Below are 27,481 nucleotides of genomic sequence, written 5' to 3' on the forward strand. Positions count from 1 at the left end.
GTAGTAGTGCTAGTAGTACTAATAGCAGTAGAAGTTGCTGAAGAAGTAGTAGAAGTAGTAGTGGTAGAAGTGGAAATAGCAGAAGTAGAAGTAGTATAAGTAGTTGTGGTTTTAGTATAAGTAGTAGCAGCAGTAGTAGTAGTAGCAGAAGAAGAAGTGGTTAAAGTATAAATAGTAGTAGTAGTAGTAGTAGTAGTAGTAGTTGTGGTTGTAGTTTAGATAGTAGCAGTAGTAGTAGTGGAAGTAGTTAGGTCTGTAGTATAAGTGGTGGTGGCAGTAGAAGTAAAAGTAGTTGTGGTTGTAGTATAGATAGTAGCAGTAGCAGTAGAGGTTTTTAAGTAGTTAGGGTTGTAGTATTAGTGGTGGTGGTAGTAGTAGAAGTAGTAGTAGTAGCAGCAAAAGTAATAGAAGTAGTTGTGGTTGTTGTATAAATAGTAGCACTAGCAGTAGAAGTTTTTAAGTAGTAAGCGTTGTAGTATTAGTGGTGGTGGTGGTAGTAGAAGTAGTAGTAGTAGTAGCAGCAGAAGTAGTAGAAGTAGCAGAAGACATAAAAGTAGTAGTAGAAGTAGAAGCAGGAGCAGTAGTAGTAGTAGTGGTAGTAGCAGAAGTAGTAGAATTAGAATTAGAAGTAGAGGCGGTAGTTGTAGTAGCAGAAGTAGTAGAAGTAGTTAGGGTTGTAGTATAAGTGGTGGCAGTAGTTCTAGTAGTAGTAGTTGTGGTTGTAGTAGTAGTAGTAGTAGCAGTAGTAGTAGCAAACGTAGTAGAAGTAGCAGAAGTAGTAGAAGTAGTTAGGGTTGTAGTATAAGTGGAGGCAGTTGTAGTAGTAGTAGTAGTAGTAGTAGAAGTAGTAGAAGTAGTTAGGGTTGTAGTATAAGTGGAGGCAGTTGTAGTAGTAGTAGTAGTAGTAGTAGTAGTAGTAGCAGAAGTAGTAGAAGTAGTCTGGCTGTAGTATAAATAGTAGCAGTTGTAGTTGTAGTAGTAGTACTAGTAGTACTAGTAGCAGTGGAAGTAGTAGTGGTTGTAGTTGTGGTATAAGTAGCAACAGTAGTGGTAGCAGAAGTAGTAGTGGTAGTAGTATAAGAAGTAGCAGAAGTAGTAGTAATTGTATTAGAAGTACTAATTGTAAAAAGAGTTAAAGCATTAGTAGTAGTTGTAGAATATGTAGTTGTAGTTGTGGTAATAGTAGCATCATAATCAGTAGTAGTGGTAGTTATCATAGTAGTTGTAGAACTTTTGTTAGTATAGTAGTAGTAGTAGTAGTAGTAGTAGTAGTAGTAGTAGTAGTAGTAAAACTCAATGAAAAATTCATTGTGCAAACTTGCACGTGTATCAGCAAATGTGTGTGAATCAAAGTTCAATCTCCCAGGCCTCTATACTCGTGATCCAAACAGCTGTGTAGAAAAATGAATTAAAAAAAGTTGGACAATAACAGCTGTGGAGGAACCGGACCACAAATAGAGCCAAAGAGCTCTTTACGAGGTCCGAAAATGGAGAGGAAAACATACGAGAACAAATAATAACAATCACTCCCTCCTTCCTCTTTTCATGAACTCGCACAGGATGTGTCTTTCATGCCTCGCTCTTTTCATCCTCTTCTCCATCCTTCTTTTGTATTAGTCCTCTCCTCTCAGCAGTGAGAAAATAGACAGGAAACTTTTACCACAATGGGACTTTTCACACATCTTCTGCTCATTAGGGGGTCGAGTGTTCAGTGGAGGCGGATTCCCAGGGGAGGAGAGACATTTGTGCACCAAGATCTTCAAATTTTCAATACTTTTCAATACTACACTCAAGAGTGATAAACAAAACTTGTTTTAATGATTGATAGCATCACAAAGTACCAGAGCTTTAAAAAAAGTACTGACCTGCCAAAGAGACAGAGCACAGTGTTTGCACCACATAAGTACATCTGAAATGTTTGGGGTGCTTAGTGGTAAGGTTCTGTCCCATGTAGTCCCAGGCAGGCCTGCCCACAGAATAGTCTTTGCCCCTGATAAACCCAGAGGCTGGGAGGATGGTCCCTCCAGTTGTGATTAACTGATGATCTCAAGGTGTGTGTGGATCAGTAGCATTGGTGATAGTGCCCTGGCTCACAGTAACCTCATTTTGGTCTGGATAGGGGATCAAACTATTCTGTGGTTCTGATTAAATTATTTATTTGTGCTACTTCAAACCTGTTTCCCCACTTTCAACCCATTTTTTCCACTTCTTGTTGCTACATTTAGCACATTTTTCCAACTCCTTTTTTTCCCACTTTTAACCTGTTTTTGCCACTTCTCACCCACGTTTGCTCCCTCTTTGTTGCCACTTTCCAATAAATTTTTGCCACTTCTTTTTCCACTTTTTACTCTTTTTTGTGGCTTTTGCCCTATTTTGGGACTTCTCGACCATTTTTTCCCCTTTTATGTTACCTTTTACCCATTTTCCAATTTCTTGCCCATATTTGGTACTTTTTTTGCTGCTTTTATCGCATTTGTGTAACTATTTTTCTAACCAATTTTGGCTTTTTTTTTTTTGTCAAATTTTGCCCTTCTTTTTATTCCGCTTTTCCACTATTTGTGTGGCTTTTTGCCCAATTTTCCACTTCTTGCCCATTTTTGTTACTTTTTGCCTTTTTTGTCACACTTAACCCATTTGTGCTGCTTTTACCTGATTTAAACAACTTTGTTTGCCACCTTTAACCCTTTTGTGGTAAGTTTTTGTTTATTTTTGCCACTTTTTCACAATTCAAACACATTTTGCCATTGTTCAACCATTCTCCCTCACCTTTTGGCCAGTTTAAACACATTTTTGCCACTTTTTGGCCTCTTTTTACTCAAATTTTGCCACTTTTCTTAATGTTTCTTCCCCTTTTTGGCCTCTTTCACAACTCATCATTAACATTTTTATTTAACCAATTTTCACGAGTTCTTATGGCTCTTTTAACATATTTAACATATTTTTTGCCAATTAAAACACATTTGCCATTTTTAAACATTTGTCACCATTTTTCACCAATTTTTCGCCACTTTTTGGCCACTTTTAACACATTTTTTTGCAATTTTCACCCATTTTTGGCCAATTTTTGGCCACTTTTAACACATTTTTCACCCATTTTTTGCCACTTTTTGGGCACTTTTAAAACATTTTTGTCATTTTTCACCCATTTTTTTTTTTTTGCCATTTTTAAAACATTTGTCGCAATTTTCACCCATTTTTTTGCCACTTTTTGGGCACTTTTAAAACATTTTTGTCATTTTCACCCATTTTTTGCCACTTTTTGGACACTTTTAAAACACTTTTCACAATTTTTACCCATTTTTTGCCACTTTTTGGCGACTTTTAAAACATTTTTGTCATTTTACACCGATTTTTTGGTACTTTTTCCGCACTTTTAACACATTTTTTTTTTTTCAATTTTTACCCATTTTTGTCACATTCTGTCCACTTGTAACTAATTTTTTCACCCTCACAATTTCTTAAACATTTTCATTTAAAGTTTTCTCAGTTTCTTTTACTTTATTTTTTGGCACATTACAACTTAGCTCTGAAGTCTGAGATTACTTTCCTTACAATTTGGTTCAATGTGCCCATCCACATCATCAACATTACCAATAAAAAGGTAATTCTGTTTTTTCAAAAAGGGGTTTTCATTTTTAAAAAGCCTATCTTGCACCACATCATAGATAAAATTCATTTTTGTTGCTTTAATCAGAGTGGTTATTATTCAGGTTAAAAATGAAAATATCATTATCACAGCTTAACTTTATAATGGACCATGATTTTTCGGGCCTCCATGGGCCCCCAATTTGGCTGGACCCTATAAAGCTCTCCCCTTTATCCCCTTATGGGTGGCCTTGGTCCCAGGTTCAAGTATCCTGTGGCCCTAATCCCCACCCGCTTGTTTTCTACACTACTGCTCTTTCTTCTCCAAAAGGCAAAACAAAAAGAACCATGGCAATGTTAAAGAGCCAACTATTCAATCCATATTTGTTACTATCATATTAAAACAGATACTGATTTCATTTGAGTTTGCCAGAATTATTGTAAGTTTAAAAACCTGATATGGTGCAACCCTACTGCTTACCTTTACACCTTCTCACAAATCTTACATCTGACACGCTCTTCTCTCAGCTGCTCTGACAGTGATGAGGCGCAGGCCGGCCTGCACTCTGCAACTTTGAAACTCTTAACACGGAAGGCCTGCCATCGCTGGTTTGATGAATGGACAGACATCAGGCGATTGGCCTCTGTTCAGGCCCTGATGTATGGAGTGCCTGGTACTGGGAGGCTGGAAAGCTGTTTCGTATTTACAGGCTGAGGTTTGAGAGAAGCTGGGGGAAAAGCTCTTGGTGGTTTGAAGCATCAGTGTCAGGGTTAAGACTGCAGTCAGCTATTAGGCTCCTCTCTAAATCCTTTTTTATACTTTAAAGAGAAGCAGATTTTTACTATCTATCTATCCACCACAACCAAGGAAGTGCTGAGAGAAACAAACATGGTGAACAGAGTACATCCTGCTGCTTTCCTCTTCATATTTATCTTTGATTCAATCTTTCTTCAAGCCCTGGTTTCACTGTCATGTTGGGATCTGTATTTAAACAACAAAGACTACAAATGGTCTTGTATGTTTTTTCCTGTGAGTAATGGGAATATCGGAAGCTCACGATTAAGGATGAGACTGTGAAGAAAGACTGGCTCCCTCACTTGGAGCTCCAGGCGCATCAGGCTCAAATCCAGATACAGCTTGGGTTGCCACATCCTGGCCGTAATCCCCCCGCAGCGTTGCGTTCAGTGGGGAGCATGAATGAAAACCACCTGGCATGGAGAAAAAACCTCTCTGTCCCAATTTCTTTGGTGATTGACCATCATGTGCCACGGGTTCATTTTTAAAGGCTGTAGTATTTACATCGTCTCACCATTTACATGAGTCAGGCCTCAATCTGTTTATCTGCAATATTTATTCCATCATCTCGTTTGAGAGCGGTGGAGTCGTGTTTATGCCCAATAAAGCCCGCAGTGTTTTCCCTCATGCTCCTATAAAACTTCACATTTTCTTGTTTGCAAATGGAAACGCACTTTGTCTACATTAAATCTGACTCATGCAACTTAAAAGTTTCAAACTGAAGTCAAACTCGACGCCAGTGATAGTATGTCAACACTCCAGCTTGGAAGGCAACACCTTAAAGTAATGCAGCCAATGGAGCTGTTGCTGCAGGCATCTCCAAAAACACCGTCGCATTCCAGTCAAGCTGATGGTCCATTTTTCATTTAGCATGACAGGACAATAGGGGTGAAAGTTAGCCACCTTATCTGTGAAGTAAGAAAAGGCAGCGTGTTGGAAGCATACATGGGGATTGTTGGGATAGGATTACTAGATTAGAGCTTCAGCCCTGGGGGAACACAAGGAGATAGACACCTTCTCCTGCAGCCTGTGGACGGATTCTGTCATTCTCTAATCCACACTGGACACTCTCTGTCCCCCGCAGCAAGACTTAACTTCAGCTTTCACCCGTCTTCTGCATGACCCTGACGACCTGACGCGTATCAATGAACTTGGCGTGTTTATGTGTGCTGAGAGGGTGGGAGTGAGCAGAAACCTACAGCACAGAACTTGCACTTTGAGTTACTGCTGCGTGCAGAGATGACAGACAAAGTCAATGGACTGCATGAGCCATGGCCCGTCATGGTCAGAGCTAAGCATGAAGACACTGACAGATCCAATGAGGTCAGAGAGAGAGAGCAGAAGAGGCAGCGCACAAAAGACAATGGAAAAAAGTGAAGACTTTAAGATGCTCAAAATGAGCCTCTGTTTATATTTTGCTTAAATAATGATTTTCCATGCTGTGCTTTAACATCACATCTTCAGTGACAGCCTGATACTGGAGCTTTGGATGAAAGCAACAGTCTACACATCATGTCCATGGCTCTTATGTGTATCTCTGCGTGAGGCCACTGGTAACACAAATGAACGAGGGTGAATTAGCCATGAGCTAAAAGGCCAGCGGTGCCTTTTTAACAGTGTTTCTCCATTAGTTTGTCATAACCATGCTTTTAAATGCAGAGCATGTGAATTCCACCTCCAGGGGGCTCTCAATCAAAACATTTGCAAAAGATTTGTACTTGCAAAGCATTCATAAAGTACCAGGAAGGCCAATATTTGCAGCTTATCTCCTTTTTTTAAAATAAGAAATTCATCCATGAAACCAAATAACTGGTTTGATGTTTGGTAGATGCAGTTTTTTATTGAACAGAGTCCATGATTTGAAAGAAGAAGCATCATATTAGGGCAGAGGTGAGCAGTGCTTGTCTCTGCATGCAGTTTTAATTGAAAGCTCCATGCCAGCAGGAATTAACATACTCAGTGTCATGCAGGGTAGTTGCACTGAGTAGCGTGGCTGCTCTCTTCTCACCTTGGAACGCTCTGTGGTGCCAAAAATACCAGGGATGGGAGGGATGGAGTTCCACATTATGTGGCTTAACTTGGATGCAACAGATTACAGAGAAAAACTGTAGTCCATCACAGATGATCAGCACAAAACACAAACAAGGTGTAACAACAGAATAACGTACTTTAAAGGTCACATATTTTACCCCTTTAAGACAAGTTTATAATGGTCTCTGAGGTCCTCAAAACATGCCTGTGAAGTTTGTTTCTGAAAAAACACTCCTGTATTGGATTTTTGCATGTCTAAAAACCCTTCTGTTTCAGCCCTGCTCAGAACCAGCTGTTTCTGTGTCTGTGGCTTTAAATGTGACTGAGCCGTCTGACCCCACCCCTCTCAGTCAATGGATGTGGCTAAATGGATGTGGCTCTCAGGAGCGAAGGGCGGAATTTTCTCTCAAGTGGGGAGGGCCAACTGAACCTAGGGGCGGGGCTAATTCCTCACATGACATCCTGAGGGGAAAATCTGAGAACGGCTTGTTTCAGCACACATTTTCTGGTGGTGGTGGTGTTGGAGTGGGGGTGGGGGGGGGGGGGGGGGGTGTTTATTGGGGTGATTGTGAACAGACCTGGGTCACATATTTTTGTTAGAAAAGCCTGATAAGTGTATTTTGCATAATATGTGACCTTAAATATGGATTCGCCCCCCTTTTGCAGCTATAATAGCCTCCACTCTTCTTGGAAGGTTTCCACAAGATTTTGGAGTATTTTGGTTGGAATTTGTGCCCATACATTCAGTAGAGCATTTAGTAGGTCAGGCACTGATGTTGGATGAGAAGGCCTGGCTCGCAATCTCCATTCCAGTTCATCCCAAAGGTGCTTGACAAGGTTGAGGTCAGGTCAAGTTCTTCCAATGAGCTGTCTTCCAAGTTCTTCCTCTTCTGTTCTCACGTACCGCCCCATGTTGCCTCTGAGTGAACTGGTCATGTGACACCGTACGTCACGTCCTGTGACGTGTATATGCGGTAAAAGTGTTTCATTACACTTTTGCGATATACTTCTATATTGAAACGTCTGAAAAACCTCCTCATGAGAGCATAAAAACTTTTTAGCGATATTTGAGAGGTTTTACGAAACTCAAATGTCTCTATCACCAGCTTTTTATTGCGCTATTTAGATTTTGCACATTTCTAAGGGTAATTAACCTGGCATGTCAGATGGACTTGTTTCACACACCTATGGAAAACCTTCCATAGATGGCGTTTGGGAAAGGGCAGAGCCTTTGAAAAAAAACTCAGAGGATGGTTGGATGACCGCTCTGTCTGTCACATCTTTTCCGGGCCAATAAGAGCAACAAAACATGGGACGTAGCCGCTACCAATGTTTGCCACTACAAAGGAGTAGGCTAAACTCCATAGAGAGCTGCATAATGTGAATCATGGTGACTGTAGACATGTCAGTGCATGACTTTTTTTTTTTGTTTTTTAAGATTTATTATTGGACCTTTTTCTTTTTTGGGCATTTTTGTGCCTTTATCTGATAGAGGAGAGGACAGTGGATAGACTCAGAAACAGTGAAGAGAGTGGGGAGAGACATGCGGTAAAGGGCCACAGGCCAGATTCGAACCCGGGCTGCCCACATACATGGGTAGCGCCTTAAACCACTCGACCACCTGCGCTCCACTTTTGCTGTTCTTTGATCTTCTACTAACAGAGGCATGTTGTCAAGTTCTGCTAAAACTTACGCTTTAGCAGCATCCACGCTAATGTTTTCCTCCATAATTGCACCGGCCTCTTGTCACTGCTTGCATATGTCATGACTCCGCCGTGCCCAAAAGCACTGCCCTTTGACGCTAAATGGTCCTGTCACCCTCTAACCGAGCCCAAACAGTTCAGATGGGAGCTATGCAAGATGGATCCGCCAGTGAGAAACACAGAAACAGGCGAATCCATCTGCTTTGCAAGGTTAAAGGGTAATGGAAACACAGCTACTGACTTCCCCATATTGATTAAAATCAAAGATATTCATCTTTTAAGCAGGTGCTCCAGTTTAGGACTGGCAGGTGAATGAGGATCTATCGATCAAATCACTGAAATTCAACTATTTTAAATGTCACCAGTTCTAAACACACTGAGTATTATCCCCTGAATCAGCAGCTCGGTTTATTCGTTTGTTTGTTTTGCAGAAAGCTAATAAGCTGTTTTGGTCCAATGCTCTCTAAACCTCGGTTGGCTGTTAATCTAAGTGACAAAGCTTTAGAAAGCCCACTGCATGATACCTATTCATCACCATATTATAGAGAGAAGCACTTTCTCCATAAAGGTTTGCCTCAGAATAAATAATGCAGATCTTAATGAGGTGTAAAAGCTGAAACTTTGTAATTGGCTGCTATTCTACATTCCTGTTAACACAAAGCCTCTTGGTACAAACCCTATTTTTCCTCCATGTCTGATAAATGAGCCGTTCTCAGGTTTCAGAGACATTCATGGGCCGGCGTGATGGGATGCTCTGTCAAAGTGAGGAATGCTGTGATAGCTACATATCCCGACAGAGACGCAATCTCTCTGCCAAAGACACACCTGCACGAACACATCCCTGAGAGAGACACAAAAGACCTCCTCATCACCAGCGCACAGAACATCAGCAGTGACAAAACACTGGCTGGAAAAAGCCCAGACTGAGTCCAAGTGAACAAAGAGCTGCCAATGTTTTGTGCTTTAAACATTTTAAAAGAGCCCCGTTTCCCTCTCATGTCCACAATCCTTCACGAGCTCCATCGACTTGTTGGGAGCCTTCAGCCTCACTGACACAGGGCCCTTCTCCTCCTGAAAGATAACTGTGAATGAATAAGTAATTAAGTGAAAGATGAGTGAGGTTAGAGGAGCAGGAGGATAAGGAGGAATGTGAAGGAAGAGACAAATGTGAGGGAGGAGGGCGGTCGAGTAAAGATGCGGCTGAGAGAGAGTCTGAATGGAGATTTGTGTGGAAATAGATTGTGTGTGTCAGACCCCCCACCGGGGCTCAGGGCTGGACTACAATAGAAATTGCGGTCATTAGGGATAACTCCACTCTCAGTCTGTCCTCGGAGCTTTTTCTCCAGCACCCTTCACCCTCTTCACTCCTTTACGTCATTGCCACTCTGTTCCCCTCTCTCTTTCCCCTCTCCTTATCTCTTCGTCCTTCTGTTTATCCAGTTTGTGTGTGTGCGATGAACTTGGACTTCTCTTAAAAAAACTGCAGAAACAGAGAACAAGGGGCTGAACTATGTGTTTGCAGGCAGAACAGCAAAGGAAATACAGCTGTTTCTACAAACATGCAAGCAGAGTTAAAGTTGTTACCCCTGCTGCACCGAGGAAGAGTAAAGACAGTGAGAGCTGTGATATTTCACCAGGAGCCGAGGCTTCCACCGCAAAGCTGGGGTGGAGGAGGTGAAGCTTTGCCAGCAATGCAAGCAGGGATTAGTGAGAAAGACGTCATATTCAGATGAACAGCATTCCTCCATAAAATTCTAACAAATTCACAAAAAAGGTGCAAACACATGTTATAATTGGCAGCAGTGGTGAATGTGCAGGTCACAACTTGTCCACGAGGGTGTTTTGGAGTTGTTGGATTGTGTATTTGATGAGTTGGATGAGGGAAAGTTGGAATACCGTCTGCTTACATTGAGTTGGCACAGCAGGTCTGAACTTGGCAGCGCCGATCTAAAAGTAGCTTGCACCGACAACTGAAGGTAACGAACCTATTACTAAGACTATAAAAATTATGCCAATGGGCGAATTTGCCAAAATGTTGAAGTATCCCTTTAAATGGACATTCATAGAAAAATTCTGTCTGCAGAAATCACTGCTATGTTATAAGAGAGCTCAGAGCAGGAATGTAATGTCCTCATATGTACATGCAGGGTCTTAAAGGTTAAGTAATCCATCTTTTTCTACTGTAGCTCTACATGAAGACATTGTTTTGGTGCATGGTAGCATGGCCTTTTCTTGTTCTCAGACAGCACACACACACACTCACACACCCCTGCTGTTCCCAGTCCGGCCTCCCTGTGAATGAGGACAGCAGAACAGAGGTTGGCAGCAGTCTGCAGGGCGACGGATGCTTATCAGAGCGGCTTACAAACCCCCCCTGATGCTTCTGATACGGAGGACAATGGGTATGCGTGTGTAGTAGGAGCTCTCTTTAAAGCCTCAGTGAAACTGACTTCACTTCTGTGCTCTTTAATGAGGTCAGAGGAGGCTGCTGGCTCTACTTAATCATCAACACAGGTCGTCCTATCATAATAAACGTCAGAGAGGTGACCTGTTGGAGTCAGCGATATCCCTTTTCTGTGCAAACATGCTGGACATACCTCTCTAAGTTAAGTCAATACATCAGCCTTGAGAAGACATCAACACAGTTTCTCTCAGTTATTGTTCTGTTAAAGTGTATAATAATGACTGAAACATCATTAACATGTTGGCTTTTATAAATTCTTCTTCCTCTTTTTGTGTTGCCGTCTTTGTGTTGGATGTAGGGTTAATTGCCCGGCATGGTGGGAGCAGCTGTGAGGCCACCAGGGTTGCAGGTGAGCTTTCAGCAGCTGTCAGCAAACACATGAGGCTCCCACACGGCTTCCAAAAAGGATGTGCTCAAAATGAGCCTGAATACAGCTCCAACAAGCATGGAAGAACAAAGCTTCTGCAGCTGATTCGGTTACTCAGAGTTTCAGGATGAGAACAAAAAAGAAAGAAGGAAAATAATATCCCCACAGCAGCCTTATCAGATGTGCATAAATAATTCTAGATAACAGACACAGGGGCAGGATTCAGAGCCAAACTGAATCAAGAGTATGTTTTTTTTGTTGCTGTTCGTTATTCACAGGGTGTTTCCAGCTTCCTCTGTGAGACTGGATGTTGGGTTGAACCTGTTTGTTGGTTTTGGGTGGAAACAGAGACAGAAGATGTGGTTAACTGAACGTCTGCAGCACTGGTTTCATATTTAGGTAACTGGGGCGGGGCGCTGCAGGGGGCACAAGGAGGGGCCCCACTATGAATCAATGTGGTGAATGTGTATTGAGCATTATACGTGCAAATACATCAAATCTGTCTTCATTTTATAGCTGATACCGAAAGAAAGTAAAGATAGAAATGTATGTTATGCACAGCTCAGCCCTCTTTCATTAACTTTTGGCTTTGTATAGTGATGACATGCTCAAGAACTGCTTTATGTTGTAGATTATTATGCTAATTTAAATTGCTTGAGAGCATGACAGTTATGTGGTATCTGTCTTTTATTTTCTTTATTACGGTAACTTTCAGGTCACGTATGTTTTTCTCATTAGCTTAATTATCTCACAGTGTTACGTTAGTGTTTTATGACAATGTTTAAATTTATTTTCTGCCGTGTCTCTGCTTTCTATTCAGTGTGACGTTTTTTGGCAAACACTGTTTATTATTATTATTTGCTATGCAAATAAAATAGATTGAAGAGTATAATTAAAACCTCACTTACATGAAAGTTGAGCTTTTAGCAATCAAAAGCCTGGGCTTTATGATAGAGTCCCCTTCCTGATTACTGGTCGTGCCATCATTGTCGGCACCAACTGCAAACAAATTCTGCTGGAGGGTTTTCAAGCATGAACAGCCTGTTTAAAGTCATGCCATTGCACCACGGTCTAATTTAAGTTCAGACTTTGACCAGGCCACTCCAAAACCTTAATTTTGTTGTTTTTTTTCAGCTATTCAGAGGTGGACTTGATGGTGTGTTTTTTGAATTATTGCCCTGCTGCACAACCCAAGCCCACTTGAGCTTGAGGTCACAAACTGATGGTCGGATATTCTCTTTCAGGATTTTCTGGTGGACAGCAGAATTCACTGCTCCATCAATCACAGCAAGTCATCCAGGTCCTGAAGCAGCAAAGCAGCCCCAGACCATCACACTGCCACCACCATGTTTGACTGTTGGTATAATCTTCTTTTTATGAAATGCTGTTTTATTTTTTCACCAGATGTAGCACACCTTATAAAGTTTAACTTTTGTCTCGTAAATCTTAGGAATCGTGAAGATGTTTTTTGGCAAATGTGAGACCAGTCTTTCTGGGATCTTTTGGCCAGCAGTGGTTTTTGGCCTCGGAGCTCTCCAATGGATGCCATTTTTGCCCATTCTCTTTTTTTCTTGTTGAATCATGAACACTGACATTAACTGAGTCAAATGAGGCACTCGGGTCTTTAGGCGTTGTTCTGGGTTCTTTTGTTACCTCCTGGATGAATGCCCTCTTGGAGTAATTCTGGTAGGGTGGCCTCTCCTGGGAAAGTTCATCACCGTTCCAAGTTTTCTCCATTTGTGGATAATGGCTCTCACATGGTTCACTGGAGCCCCAAAGCCTTAGAAATGGTAGTGCAACCCTTTCCAGAATGATAGATGCCAGTGACTTTGTTTTTCATCTGTTCCTGAGTTTCTGTTCTTGTGTTGCTTTTGAGATCTTCTGGCCTACTTCACTTAGTCAGACAGGCTCTATTCAAGTGATTTATTGATCCAACAGGTCTGGCAGTAGTCAGGCTTTTGAAATTAAACTCAGCTTTCCAAAAGATGGGATTAATCACAGTTAATCCATGATTGAAACAGATTCAACATGGAGCCAGGCAGGTTTGAATGACGTTTTCCTTTAACGAATGAAATCATTTAAATACTACGTTTTAAATACTGCATACTCAGGTTATCTTGAAGATCTGAAACATTGAAGTGTGACATGAGTGCAAAAAAAAAGGAGAAATCAGGAAGGGGGAAATACTTTTTCATAGCACTGAGCTATACCTAGGACCCACTATCAACTCCCATAATGAGAAGTCCAGCTCCTAATTCCCCAAAATTGTCAACTTCTCAAATGTGTGACCAAAGAAAAAATGTGTAAACAATGTTATTTTGGCAGCTATTTTAATTTTAATCTCAGTTTAAGTCTTTAAATGAAATGCATTTTAGTTCTAGTCATATTTTAGTCATTTCTAGTCCATAAAACATCCTCACATTTTAGTCTTTACTTTTAGTCCAAGCATTTATTTTCTTGCCTAAATCTGGTACCAGGTCATGATAGTGTGTTCTGTACACCCTGCCAAACCTGGCGTTCCTGCTTTCTACAGCTGAGAGGTAGAATAGCTGCATTGTTTATGACAGATTTACCCACAGTGGAGAAATATCACGGATTATGAGTTTCCAACAAAAACTACATTACATTTTAGTCTAGTTTTAGTCATCTTGGCGAAAACTGAACTTAGTTTTTGTCCGTTTTAGTCATCATAGATCTATTTTTGTTAATCTTAGTCTAGCTGTCATGGAAACAAAGGCTGTCAATTAATATTTTTAGTTAAAACTTCTAGGCGATGAAATCAACACTGAGTGTAAAATAAATATATAGATGTATGTCCACTGATGGCTTCCATTCATCACAGACTCTCAGCCTCACATTCCCACTTAAACAGCTTCATGGTCCACTGTTGGGTCCTGACCCACAAGTCAAGAACCACTGCACTACCAGTGCCCCAATTAGAAATTGAATACAACATATCTGCAGAACTAATGCATTTATAATGAATGTATGCAGTAAGATGCACTTTTTGCATGGCAATTTCTTTAAAGGTGCAGTGTGTAAAATTGGAGGATATTTGTAACATCAAACAGTCAGAGTCTAGACTGTGTGGCAACCCTTGGAATTTAAAAAATGGGTTTTTGTTATTTGCTCCCCTCTGTGGTACAGTAGAAATATGCAAGATGCAAAAATCAAGGAGTATGACTGAACGCCTTAATCTAAGTAATAACAATAAAATACTTTTACATATCCAGATGATTAAACACTAACTCAGATGGGACTGTTTAATTTGTACCAATTTGTTCTGCTACCGGTTTAATATGCACTGCACCTTTAATTTTCCATTATCATTTACACAATAACATTATGCTGTTCATACTTTTGGGAACTGGCAAATTAAAGGCATGTATTATCCTGAATACTCAATAAAACATTTAAAATGTCATAGTAATACGCAGTAAGACATAAAAACAAGAAAATAACCACTATTGCAGAACATAAAAATCAATATAAAGTAATGAATGAACCTGAGAGCTTCATTAACAGTTGCAGCAATATACATAAAACTTAAAAGAACATCTGAACCTGTGTTAATTTTGGCAGCTATATTTAATTTTAGTCTTAGTTTTAGTCTTTAAATAAAATGCATTTTAGTTTTAGTCACATTTTAATAATTTCTATCCTTTTTAGTTTTAGTACAAGCATTTATTTTCTTGCCTGAATCTGGTACCAAATCATGATAGTGTGTTCTCTGCACCCTGCCAAACCTGGGGTTCCTGCTTTCTACAGCTGAGAGGCAGAATAGAAGAACTATAGCTGCATTGTTTTCTGACAGATTTACCCACAGTGGAGAAATATCACAGACCTGGAATGTCAGACAAAAACTACGTTACATTTTAGTCTAGTTTTAGTCATCTTGATGAAAACTAAACTTAGTTTTTGTCATCAAATATCTATTTTTGTTAGTTTTAGTCTAGTTTTTGATGTGGAAAAAAAAGGCAGTAGATGAATAGTTTTAGTCATAGTTTCATAGTTTCCACAGTTTTATATCATTATTTTACTGCATTGGAGCAGTAAAATAACGTAGGCCACATTCTTTCAAGACGTTTTGGATGAGACAAAGACGATATGGAAAATCGTCAAACAGCCTACTTATCATGCAGTACATGCCATGTTAGAGCCCACAGACCTGTAGACTAGGACCTGCATGCAAAAATGTGCAATACATCGGGTAGTGTCATATCGTTTCACTGTTTTATCCACTATAGGTCGTAAGCAGGAAATTCAACTTTCACATCTTTTATCTTTGTTCTTGTGGGTCGAAACTGGCCGGACTCAGGCTGCTGTTCAAAGAGCGCCTGAGGCGACGTTATGTCAATACACAGAGCAGTTAGGACCAGCCTTGGAGGCGTAGCTTTCTTTCCCTCTCAGTATCAGCAAGTGCAGAGCGGAGACAGGCTCAGAGTCATTGAAGGAGACAGAGGGAAGCGCGCGCGAGTTTCCTTCAAGCGGAGTAGAAGTTGTCCTCGTGCAGCCTAACTGAAATAAATCAAAAGAGACTTCTGAGAAGAAGATAGCCAACTTCAGGGAAGGAGGAGGACACAGAAACAGGTAAGCTGATTAAACGGGCTCATGTGGGGAAGGAGAAGTAAGAGAGGAGTCAGTTTCTTGGATTCCACTTTACTCCATGCAAATAAAACGAAGGAATGAGCGGTACATGCTGTCATTACAGCTTACAGGCAATTGTATGACACATTCTGTTACTTCTGGGAAAGACTTGGCGGTTTATTTTTCTTACAAATGGCTAGCCCAAAGGGCTGCAGCTACAATGCTAGGAATAAAAAGCAGTATCCTCTTTTCTGTTTTACAGTAACAGAGACTTTCCTTAAGGAAAAAAAAGCCTATTTCATAGATTTTTCTTTCTGTTTTGATGTTCTCCATCTCCCCAGCTCTGTTTATTTGCCTCCCCGTTCAAACAGAGTCAGGCTACTGTATACTGAGCCCACGTCAGATAAGAGAAGTTTGTTTCCAGCCTGATACACATCAACAATGACAACAAAGACAGTGTGTGTGTTTCCCCGTCAGGAAAAGTCTGGGTTTAAGGCAAAATCTCCAAATCTGTTTGTACGTAATGACGCACCACGCTGCATTTCTTAAGCATTTGTACACGACTTAAAAAACTGATTCAGTGGGCAAATATTTTAGCACATGTAAGCAGAGACTGACAGAAACTTCTGACAAACACGCTGCACCTGCACTATTCTTGTCGACGGCATTAGCACATGAAAATGCTCTCCAATGGCTTTTATTTTGTGTGTATTGAGTAACAATAGACGTTTTCGGCTAATTTGTAACTGGATGCTCGAGGTTTGAAAAGGGGGAGAAACGGGGTGGGAGAGAGAGAGGGAGAAACGGACTCCTCGTGCTGTCTCGCTTATCAGATGCTCTGGGTGTTAAAAGGTTAATTAGCTTGAAGCCTGTGGGGCTACCTGGCACCTTCAGGTACTTTCCATATAATATAAGGAGGAATTAGACAGAGACCATTGTGAGGGATTATCTCTGCATAGAAAATCCCTCTATTAGGATGAAGAGCACTTTCCAGTGTCTAAAAATAATAGTAGCAAAATTACATGTCAGGTTTCTGACACTTCTTGGACCTTCTTTATCACAGGCACAGGTGGAAGACATATTAGACCAATTACTATGGAGAAGTAGTGTTAGCTTGTAAAGATAGATTATAATAAAATTAACCATTCCCCCTTGAGACTGGAAAGTAAGCTGCAGAAATGTTTTTCTGGGTATATGTGGCTTTGTATGCTGTTACATGTTAACAGATGAGATATTTAAGGGGAAAATCCCTTTTCAGGCTGATTCATTGAATGAAATATCTGCAAAAAAGAAGATGATGCAGAGATGCCAGAGGCAACACCTTACACTTGTTCCAATCAAAACAATACTTCTTTGAACAAGGGTGGGTGACTGGCTGCCATGCAGCTGCAGCTCACGAATCCATTTCATCATAAATCATTATAGCTAAATCATAAAAACATCTGCAAAGAAGGACTAAACTAGGGATACACAATGTTACCAGCATGGTATTGGTATAGGCACATATGAAAATCTTAAACCAGTAACGCAATAAATACTGGACTATCGCTGCAAATGTCAGCTGTATGTATGAATACATTTAAGTTTTGACCAGGACCCACAGACCTACGTCAGCTTAAGCCTGATTCTCTTCGTCATCCTCAGTCCTTCAACTTTTAAGTGTGTGTTAAGGACTGAAGTTTGTTTCTTTGTTCATCCTTAAACTTCAAAGTGTTTTAGGGGCCATAGCTTTAGGTCTGAACAGAACTAAAAAGTAAGAAAATTTATGTTTTTTAGATTATTTCTATGTTGTAAAAATGCTTATTGGTGATAAATCTTATACTTTGAAAATCCTGTTTATTTCCCTTTTAAATGGTGCCACATTTGTAAGGATCATGCATTTGTGGGATGAGCAGCAGAGCTGAGTATGTGGGTTGCACCCATGAAAAATGAGCTAAATCTTCTCTGCCAATGCCAAACAGCTTATTTTGCTTTTGACTCATGTTTTGAGCCTCTGGTACGTCCAGGTCCTGAAAGCACAGATGGTCAACACCCGTGAGCATGGGGCCTGCTACAGTGGTCAATAGTTGGCAGCTCCATTTGACTGATCTGGATAGGGCCCCATGTGATATGGCAACTTCAAGCTGGATGCAGCATATTTGGAGTTAGTCCTAGTACTATCGGCAAACTGAAGGTCAGGTTGCATATAGAGTGGGATGTCAGAGACAGGCCATGATGTGGGTGTCCCAAGAAGACCAAACTCACCCTGTCAGCTCTTGGGACATGTTAATGAGAAAATATTGTGTTTTATGTTGGAATGATGTAACAAAGTTAAGTTTGGTTTAGTTGGCAGGCTATTAGAAATAGTGGTCAAAGAAGGTACTTTTATGGAACTGAAGTGGTCACATTGAGTGCCTCCCTGGATCAGGCATCAAGTGTATAAATGACTGTCAAAGTGTGCATTCTTTGTCTTTGGCCTGTACGTTTGTCAATGACCGCAGCTGCAAGTAAATTCCGAGAGATCCCCAGTCTTTCTGTCTCTGTGAAGTTTCTGAATCTTCCTCTCGTGCCAATACATTTATTTCCACATAACTGGACATAAACAGCCTTTCCAGTGGTATAAGAGTCATTACCAAGAAGCATTGTTACAACAAAGTTTATATTCATATATTGGCAATGATATCAGTATCAGCTAAAATGATTTTTAAAATAACATAGATCAGCAAAAATCCAACAATCAGGCACTTTATTTCAAACCTGTTGTCAGTTCAACACCGATCATGAAGACTAAATCCATTAAAAACTGAAAAAGTAAAAATATGAACAAATGAATGTCAGTAAAAATAGAAATTTGAGTTATAAAGGAACTTCAATTAGTGTTAAATTCTGTATTTAGAAGGGATTTTAGCTTATATATGATTTGCCGATATTTCCAAATCTACTGTAGCTCATGTTGATATCGTAGTGGTGAGCAGTAAGCTGGTATCAACCCCTTCACCTGTAAAATTTCTGCCACAAAAGGAATGTTTGCAACACCATCATTATTAGTTGAAATGCCTGTGCTATGTTGCAATGCACATGCAAGATAAAACACTGCCACCGTTAGCGTAGCAGAAAGATAACACACAAACAGCTTAGTCTGAGTCCAGTCACCTGTACGTTTTGTCAGTAGACTATTGCATTAAACAAGATTAGAGAAGCAGTTGTCAACTCTTTAGCTGCATAAATTCACCAATACAGCAGCCAAAGCTGCGTTAAATAATAAGTGATAGAGACGATACTTGGGGCAAAGTGAGAAAGAAGTGAACATTGAAAGACGAAGAAAATATTTTTATGTGATCTGCTAGAGCATGAGGTGAGAGTGCTATCACAGGTTTGTTTTAAGTGGGTTGTAACACATGAAAATGCATTTAAATGCATTACCTATTTTTAATTTTGTAACTGTGATATAAAACCGTCGCTGTAAAGGGCAAGAACAATACCCTGGTATGACATGCAGGCCATATCGTCCAGGCCTATGATATCAATACTGATATATAAATGTAGCTCAGACCAAAAACTTCTGACCTTAAAACACACTTTAAAGTTCAAAGCAAAATATTTCAGCTGATATAGGTCTGCTGGTTCGGCCTGAAACTGGACAAAAGTAATCCTACATATGACTGATATTTCCAGCAGAAAAATCGTGCCTGCGATATCTGCGATGCCTGAAACCTCTGCTGCAGCAAGGTACGTGTCAGATTGGATGCGCACTGCAGAAACTGCAGTTTTTTTAAAAAAGAGATATGTTTTAGATTCTCAGTGAGCCAGAGCCACTGCTTTAGCAAGTGGCATCAACAAAAGCTTTAATATGGGAATGTTCATTTTTGTGCTGCAGCCTCTCAATGGTAGGCTGAGCTAATTTAATCTATTAGTCATAGCAGTGGGGGCTTTAATCTGTTACTTTTTACAAGCTGATCATCAGTTTTGTATGTTAAATTTATGAAATTCAGTAGAGTAAGAGTGAACTTTAATACAGTATAAATCCTGATGACAGCCACCAAAGGCAGACACAACACACACTTCACAGCAGCACATCCTAATCAGTTCCAGGTGTCCTTGTCTATAATTATATTAACTCTGCTTTTTCTTCTTGACTTTGTGCCAATTATCCCTCGTATAGCTCTGCTCTCCTATGCAGACAGATGTCTGACACGCTCACATTTCACTGCTTTCCGGCGTGCTGTGTCACGCAGTGGTCAGCGGCCCTCTCTTTAACCTCGGTCGGACCGTTTTGCAGGCGTCAAGCCTCCTGCTGATCTCCGCACACAATTCACTACGTGGGCGTACGAGTCAGCCGGGGGGCAGCAGCGGGGTTAAAACGCTCGTGTTCTGGTTTTGATCTATTACCTTTCACCTTTGATCTCTCACACTGTGGCTGTCTGCCTGTTAAGGGAGCTTAAAGAGACATCTCAGAGGAACCTCAGTGAATGCAGCCAGTGTTGGACTTATTAGACGCCTTTCAGAGAGTCATCTTGGTATGCCAAGCTGCAAGCTTACTGCCTCTGTGATCTTGCACCTTTAAGCTTTAATGTGTCCTGCTTTTAAAATTGTGTGCATGTGTTGCTGAGTTATAGGAATCAGATGTTGTAAAAATGACGTATATGAAGTTTTCTTTGATCATGTGGGTGGTGACAGCTCCTCTCTCACCCTCTTCTCCAGGGGCAGAAGAAAAACATGGATTTTTCAAAACTACAACGAGCAAAACAGTCTTTAAAATGGCATCAGATTTCCCACCCTGACCCACACTTTATCTCAAAATGCTCCGGAAATACACCCTGTTTACATTTCTCCATCCCACTTCCTTATGTCTAATCTGCTCTCTTTGCTAGCATAGCTAATGTAAACATTTATTGTACTGCCCTCTGACAGCACATCAATCACTGAGAACTTCTACATATGTGACACTGCAACAGAGAGCCTCTATTAACTCATGAAAGCTGTGTTTTAACAAGCTAACCACATTAAGATTCTTCAGGATCTGGTGGCATACCACAAGTGGCTGTATGTTTTATTAGCTCAGTGCAGTCAAAGTCCATGGGAGTAAAACAAGCCAGGCTTTATAAGGGAGGAAAGTTCTTCTTCAACATGAAACCAGAGAGTCAAATGAAAAAAGGTAGCTGTTTGATGTTATTCCAGATTAATGAATGCAGCAATAATGACATTTGATGTCTTGTTTTTGTAGGATCTGTCCTGGTCAGAGGTTGTCTGAGGTTTTCTCCAAGCACCGTGGAAAAAATGAGTCTGAGCACCAGTGAGCTGGAGGACCTCTGGGAGTCGTTTGGGGAACTCAACTTTTCCTTCACTAACATATCAAGTGTGGATGCAACAGTGTGCGCAACCGCCTTCAACCGCAGCGCCCTCCTCTACTCCATGTGTGTCCTCTACACTTTCATCTTCATCGTCGGCCTGGCTGCTAACGCTCTGGTCCTCTGGGTGAACATCCGTGCACAAAGAGACTCCACCCCTCGCCATGAGACACACATGTACATCGCCCACTTGGCTGTCGCAGACCTCTGCGTGTGCGCCACCCTGCCTGTGTGGGTGAGCTCGCTGGCCCAGCACGGACACTGGCCTTTCGGTGAGGTGGCGTGCAAACTCACCCACCTGCTGTTCTCCGTCAACCTCTTCGGCAGCATCTTCTTCCTGGCCTGCATGAGCGTGGATCGGTATCTCAGCGTGACGAAGCACGGAGACAACGAAGGAGGGGTACGCAGGAAGCTAGTCCGCCGGGGAGTTTGCATAGGAGTGTGGCTTCTGGCTCTCGTGGCCTCCCTCCCGGACACCTACTTCCTGCGAGCTGTGAAGTCCACCCACGGGGACGCCATGCTGTGCCGGCCAGTGTACCCAGAGGAAAACTCCAGGGAGTGGATGGTGGGCGTGCAGATGAGCTTCATCCTGCTGGGCTTTGTTCTCCCTTTCCCTGTCATTGCAGTTTTTTACGCCATGTTAGCCAGCGCTTTTACCCGCTCCTCTGCTTCCTCTTCACCATCATCCACAGTGGAGCAGGAGCGCCGTGTGAGCCGTAGGGTAATCCTGGCCTACATTGTGGTGTTTCTGGGCTGCTGGGGGCCGTATCACGCCGTCCTCCTGGCTGATTCTCTGTCTCAGCTGGGTGTAGTTCCTCTCACCTGCGGCCTGGAGAATGTGATCTACGTAGCCTTACACCTCACGCAGTGTCTGTCCTTACTCCACTGCTGCTTCAACCCCATCCTCTACAACTTCATCAACAGAAACTACCGCTATGACCTCATGAAGGCGTTCATCTTTAAATACTCCACAAGGACGGGCTTGGCCCGCCTTATCGAGACATCCAACATGTCTGAGACTGAGTACACTGCTGTAGCTGTGGACAACCCACCACAGATCTAAAAAAGAAAAAAAGACTTGTGTGTCTAAATCTAAATGAGTAAATGCAATATAATCTTATGTTATTTGTTATTATCAGACTCTGTCTACTTTGTTTATGGTGTTAGATGACAGCAAATCCAGCATCTTATTCTGCATGAATCATGTAGAGGAGCTTGAAGACAGGCAACTTCAACAGATTGATTTAAAAGCACTTAGAAGGCAGTTTCATTTTACTGAAATCATATGGATATTGTCACAAAATTGTAAAACCAAAACAGTGATTGTTACTGTGTAAAATCATTGCCTGTGCTGTGTTTAGAGTTGAATCATGTGGATGTGATGAGTGTTGTGTTTGTGTGCTAGTCCAAAGGGCATTGATCATTGGTTAATATTGTTATTGCTTCTTTTTGTATCAAATTGTATTTATATTCCGTACATGTGAGCTTTTTAGCCTCCTTCATGTTGTAATTTAAAGTCTTGACACACTGATGTCTGCTCAGTGCTTCACTTCAAACTACACTGCCTCATGATGTTAGCCGAGCCACAGACACGCTCAGTGTCAAGTCCTGCTGTCTCTTAGTAATCCCTAACCTCATTTCAAATCAGTTGAAGCCTTAAGACATAAACAGATTTTATGGAAATTTGAGATCAGTTTAATTTCCCTGCACATGTTATAAGAAGCTACAGCTTGCCAGTAAAGTAGGGTGACCAGATGTCCTTGATTTCTGGGGACAGTACCTTTTTTAAGAGACCTAACCCTGGCTTGTGCCGCCCCTGTGACTCCCACAAAGTGAAATGGATACCACATCTCTCATTGTGATCTTGCACAGGCTAACTATTCTTCTTTTTTCACTACAGAATAAATATATCTTCTCTCTGGCATTTGTCAAACTGATCAGCTGTCAAAAAATCCAGACAATGCTCCACAGACAGCTGTATTTTGATGAGCTAAACTCTGGCATTTCCTGTAAGTATTCTGATGTCCCTTCAAAATAAAAGTCAACTTGTGTTTTGCCAGTGAAAAGCTTTTAATGGGAAACTGCAACTGCAGGAAATGTTTTCATTAGCAAACAACACCAAGGCAGCTCTTTGTAAAAAATAATGAAAAAAATAAGATGAAGTAAAATGTAGATCACTTCCAAAAATGTTCACATGGAATTACATGGGGGGCCTGTGATAATTTGTAATATTCAAAAACTAAAGTTTTAATACTTTAAGTGTTGATCATGTTTATAATTTGTAAATAAAAATATTCAGGGCAAATACAATATTCTCTGGTTGACGCTTGTTAACGTTTCTGTGTTACTGTCATTGTTTTATATTTTACACTATAATATCACGGGTAAGAAAAGATGAGGAAGGATGGTTAAGGAATAAAAACAATCATAACCGGAGGACAGTTAACAGTTATGTAGCAGTATTTTCATTATTGTTCTTAACAGTCATAGCTATGATTTACATTTTCCATGCAAACCTTTGTTTTCTTTAGCTCTTATTGTGCTAATCATTGTCTTAAGGCTTCAACTGGGACTACTGAGGAGCTAAAGGAGGAGTTTGATGTCGCTCTTCTAATACCATTGTTTATATTTTGTATTGTCACTATAACATGTTTCAATTATAATAGTGTAAAAAGATTCACATCCATATGGTGATAATCTTGCTGTGTCAGCACATACAGGGCAGACGGCCAAAACTTTTATGACCAAACAAAACCAGCAGCCGTGTCAGTGTAGGCAGCAGCTGTGAGGAGCAACAACCAAGTGTTTATTAGGGACCAAAAAACTTACCTACGTAAGTCCTGAGTGTTTTTATGTGTCTAAGAATCCAAGAGATGACGTGTTGTGTGTCACAAACATAGAGTTACACGCATTAACTGGCTCTGTTGTAGGAAACGACATATCCTTTTGACATGCTGACATTTTGTCATGTGATTGGTTACACATGTCTGCTTTTACACTGAAAAGATTTCATGTAGTGATTAGAGAAGACCGGAGACACGAACATGTGTCGACATGAACAGAGGCATTCCTTTGGTATTGTAACATGTTACATGTGTTTCTATGTATTAAAAGAATACAGACAACATTTTTTGTCAGTGATTTTTTTGGGGGGAGTTTGTCAAAAATAATCTCACGTCTGAATATCCTCCATGACTCAAAAGCACTGAAATATTGTGGTTTAACTGAAAGGTCTGAAGGAATGTGTTTTGGAGAAGTATTTTCTGCTTCATTGGAGGCATTGAAACCAACCCATTCAAAGTCAGCTAAAACATAACATCACTTTGTGTGGTTTCTCCCAGCAGTATGCGACTTATTGTACTGTAGGCAAGTCCTGGCCTGGATGTGAGACACCAGCAAAGCTGTGTGTGACAAAAGAATACACATGTTTCAGTTATTGTCTCTCTAACTGCAGACAATAAAAGCTAAATAAAAGGCAAAGCCAGAATTTCTCTTAAAAGCATGTGGGTTTGATTTAACCAGTGGTTCCCAACTGGCCAGGCATGAGGACCCACCACCATCTCCTTACGAGAAATCCCCTCCCAAATTATTCAAAATGTTCAAACACTTAAATTTATTCAATGAAAGATCTTACAGTTTGGACCATAAATGGAACAAATGAGATAGCATAAAAGACACATGATTTAAAAATCACATAAATACAGAAGGACGAGTATGCATACACTTTATTTCACTCAATTTTTCCGCAGACAGCGGGGAAATTTAGCATTTTCTCAAGGTATTTCCTAATTACCTTGGAAAAAACAGCTTTTTATCAAGGAAAAGGAGATAAATAAGGAAAAAAGACTGAAATCTCTTTGTCATCACAAAAGAATATTAAAAAATGTATAGCTGTTCTGTATGTCCACTCATGACTTTTGTACATAATAAACTTTTTGCCACAAATTTCTTTCCCGGCATCTTACTGGAAAAGCTTCGCAATGCACTTTTGAGTCCCGACCCACCAGTTGAGAACCACTAGATTAAACAATTTTAACCAGATTTTTTTTGTTTTTTTTTTTGCATTAATGACAAAATTTAATACATTTTTGTCTTATTAATCATGTAGTGAGACAAACAGTCAATGCATAACTTTACATGGGTGTCATTGCTGTTCACTGTGCCCCAATAGCACTCTTACAGGCAGAAATGTTAAGCAAACATGTCAAAACTGTTTTCCTTAGTTTACAACCTCGGCCTGATGATACTTAAATGGTCAGCCAATGATTTAGCCTCGTGGGTGGGGGTCTGTATGTCTCAGATAAATTGGTTTTAGCTTTTAATACAGTCTGGTGTCCACCCCCTACCACCATGCAATTAGCCACAAGGCTGATTTATGACTTTTCCATTTCAGGGGCTGCACCCTTTGGAGGGCACCTTTAAAGACTGATTATGTCACAGTGGCGCATCTAGGACCATCGCCTTGTAAAATCTCCTTCAAATAATGTCAACAAGTGTGTCCAGCATGGAATCCATCCAGTGAATCCAATGTGTCCCAGCTTATCCTAAAATTCTATTTATGCCAGTTGAAAAGAGAGAGTGGACTTTCGAGTGGTTAAGTAGTAATTTGTAAAGATCGAAATGTTCCAGACTCAGTTGAATTGCTTCCAAAATTAATGGTAAAAACAGAAGGGGCTCTACACCTTTAATAATCTTTGAAATAATAGTTTAAATAACATGATGCTACTTTGGTTTGCAAGTTCTGATGCAGCTGCAAAGGTTGATAAGTTAAAGGGATGGTACTCAGGTGTCTCAAAACCCATCTGTAGACCAGTCGGTCAGATCTCAGCCTGAGTGGTCTTAAGCTACCCAGCCAATGTGTATGGATGGTCAGTGTGGGGCCAAAAAAAGTGGACCACACAGTTTGTAAAATGGGTTCTATGTCTGATTGTCTGCAGGTTCCATGACTGCTTCATGCTAACTACCCATATGGGTTTCATTCAGGATTAAATTGGGTGATGAGTGGGCCACAACTTGGCAAAATACACAATACCCCTCTTAGCCCTACATTTAAGTTCTACATTGGTACAACATGGAATTGCAAAATAGGCTCTATGAGGGATTTTCCACAGGTTCCATGATTGCCCCATGCCACATACCCATTTAGGGTCAATGCAGGATTGAACAGGGTGCTTGGCTGGCCTTGAATAAGCAAAACACACAAGACCTATTTTGACCCCTGTTTTAAGTTCAACGGGGGTACCACATGGGAGCTACATGGGACTGTAAAATGGGTTCTATGTGGGATTATCCGTGGGTTCCATGATTGCCCCATCCCAACTACCCATTTGGGTTACATGCAGGATTAAAGTGGGGGTTCTAGGTGGGCCACAACTGGGCAAAATGCACAAGACAACTCTCGGCCCCAGGGTTAAGTTCTATGTGGGTACTACATGAGTACATCATGGGATTGCAAAATAGGTTCTATGAGGGATTTTCCACGGGTTCCATAATGGCCCCATGCCAGCAATTCATTTGGGTTCCATGCAAGATTGAACTGGGTACTTGGTGGGTCCCAAATAAGCATACACAAAAGATCTACCTTGACCCCTGTTTAAAGTTTTATGTGGGTACTATGTGGGAATGTAAAATGGGTTCTATGTGGGATTATCTGTGGGGTCCATGATTTCCCCATCACAACTACCCATTTGGGTTACATGCAGGATTAAACTGGTTGCTGGATGGGGCCCATCTTGGCAGAGTACACTAGATCCAACCCAGCCCCAACTTTAAATCCTTCATGAGTACTACATGGCATTGTAAAATGGATTCTATGTGGGATTGTCTGTGTGTATGACCGCCCCATACCAACTACTGATATAAGTTTCACACAGGATAAAAGTGAGCTTTGGATGTGTCCCAACTGGGCAAAATACACGAGAGGCTGCATCCTTCAAAGGATACTAATCTTAAATTGAGACACTGCTTATATTTCTTTTGCCTTAGGAAGCCCCACCCCTAAATAAGCAAACAGACACCAGTAAAGGATGAGACCACTGTGTCTTGGCAGAGAGCTGTGGTCCTCTTCCTGGGAGAATAGCATGCTGAGGGTCAGCTGTCATTCTTGCCTGAAGAGAGGAGAGACCTCCTTTCAGTGAATCCTCCTGATCTGAAGATATGGTTGCATTAGAGTCACTATCATTCGTGTCCACAAAAAAGGTAGTTAGGCTGTGAAATGTCCTTTTCCTGTTTGTAAGCCTCCTCTTCCTAGCATATGGGGACAATTTTGAAAATGCATGTCCAAACTCAATAGATTTTGTTCCTCCCTCCAATATCTGGTCTGCCTCCACCTTGCTGTAATTTACTCCAATGAGGAAGCTGTGACGGGATTTCCAAAGGTCAAACCATGTGAATGAGCTGCTGATTGTACCCTGCTACATTGCCTTGATCTTGCAGGCCTCCTGCTGTGTGATGGTCACCTCTGACACAACTATGGCCTCCCTCCTCTTTCTTCTGTGACAGATTTTCTCCACATAAGCCCTTCTCATCTGACCTGAAACCCCTTCAATATCTTCCTGATGTTGCAGCCTGCTGATTGCCTGCTCTGGGTCAGTGAACTTCCTCAAGCTGGTCCACTAAACA

General features: G+C 41.0%; 1 protein-coding gene across 1 annotated transcript; it reads left to right on the forward strand.

Annotated features, from left to right (window-relative positions):
• Positions 1–15,398: 15,398 nt before the first annotated feature.
• On the forward strand, positions 15,399–23,987 carry LOC121522131 (atypical chemokine receptor 3-like). Its single transcript, XM_041806245.1, has 2 exons — positions 15,399–15,536; positions 20,737–23,987. The coding sequence occupies exon 2, from the start codon at positions 20,790–20,792 to the stop codon at positions 21,921–21,923; it is 1,134 nt and encodes a 377-aa protein (XP_041662179.1). The 5' UTR covers positions 15,399–15,536; positions 20,737–20,789; the 3' UTR covers positions 21,924–23,987.
• Positions 23,988–27,481: the final 3,494 nt, after the last annotated feature.

Source organism: Cheilinus undulatus, linkage group 15 (assembly GCF_018320785.1).
Source record: "Cheilinus undulatus linkage group 15, ASM1832078v1, whole genome shotgun sequence".
Taxonomy (NCBI): domain Eukaryota; kingdom Metazoa; phylum Chordata; class Actinopteri; order Labriformes; family Labridae; genus Cheilinus; species Cheilinus undulatus.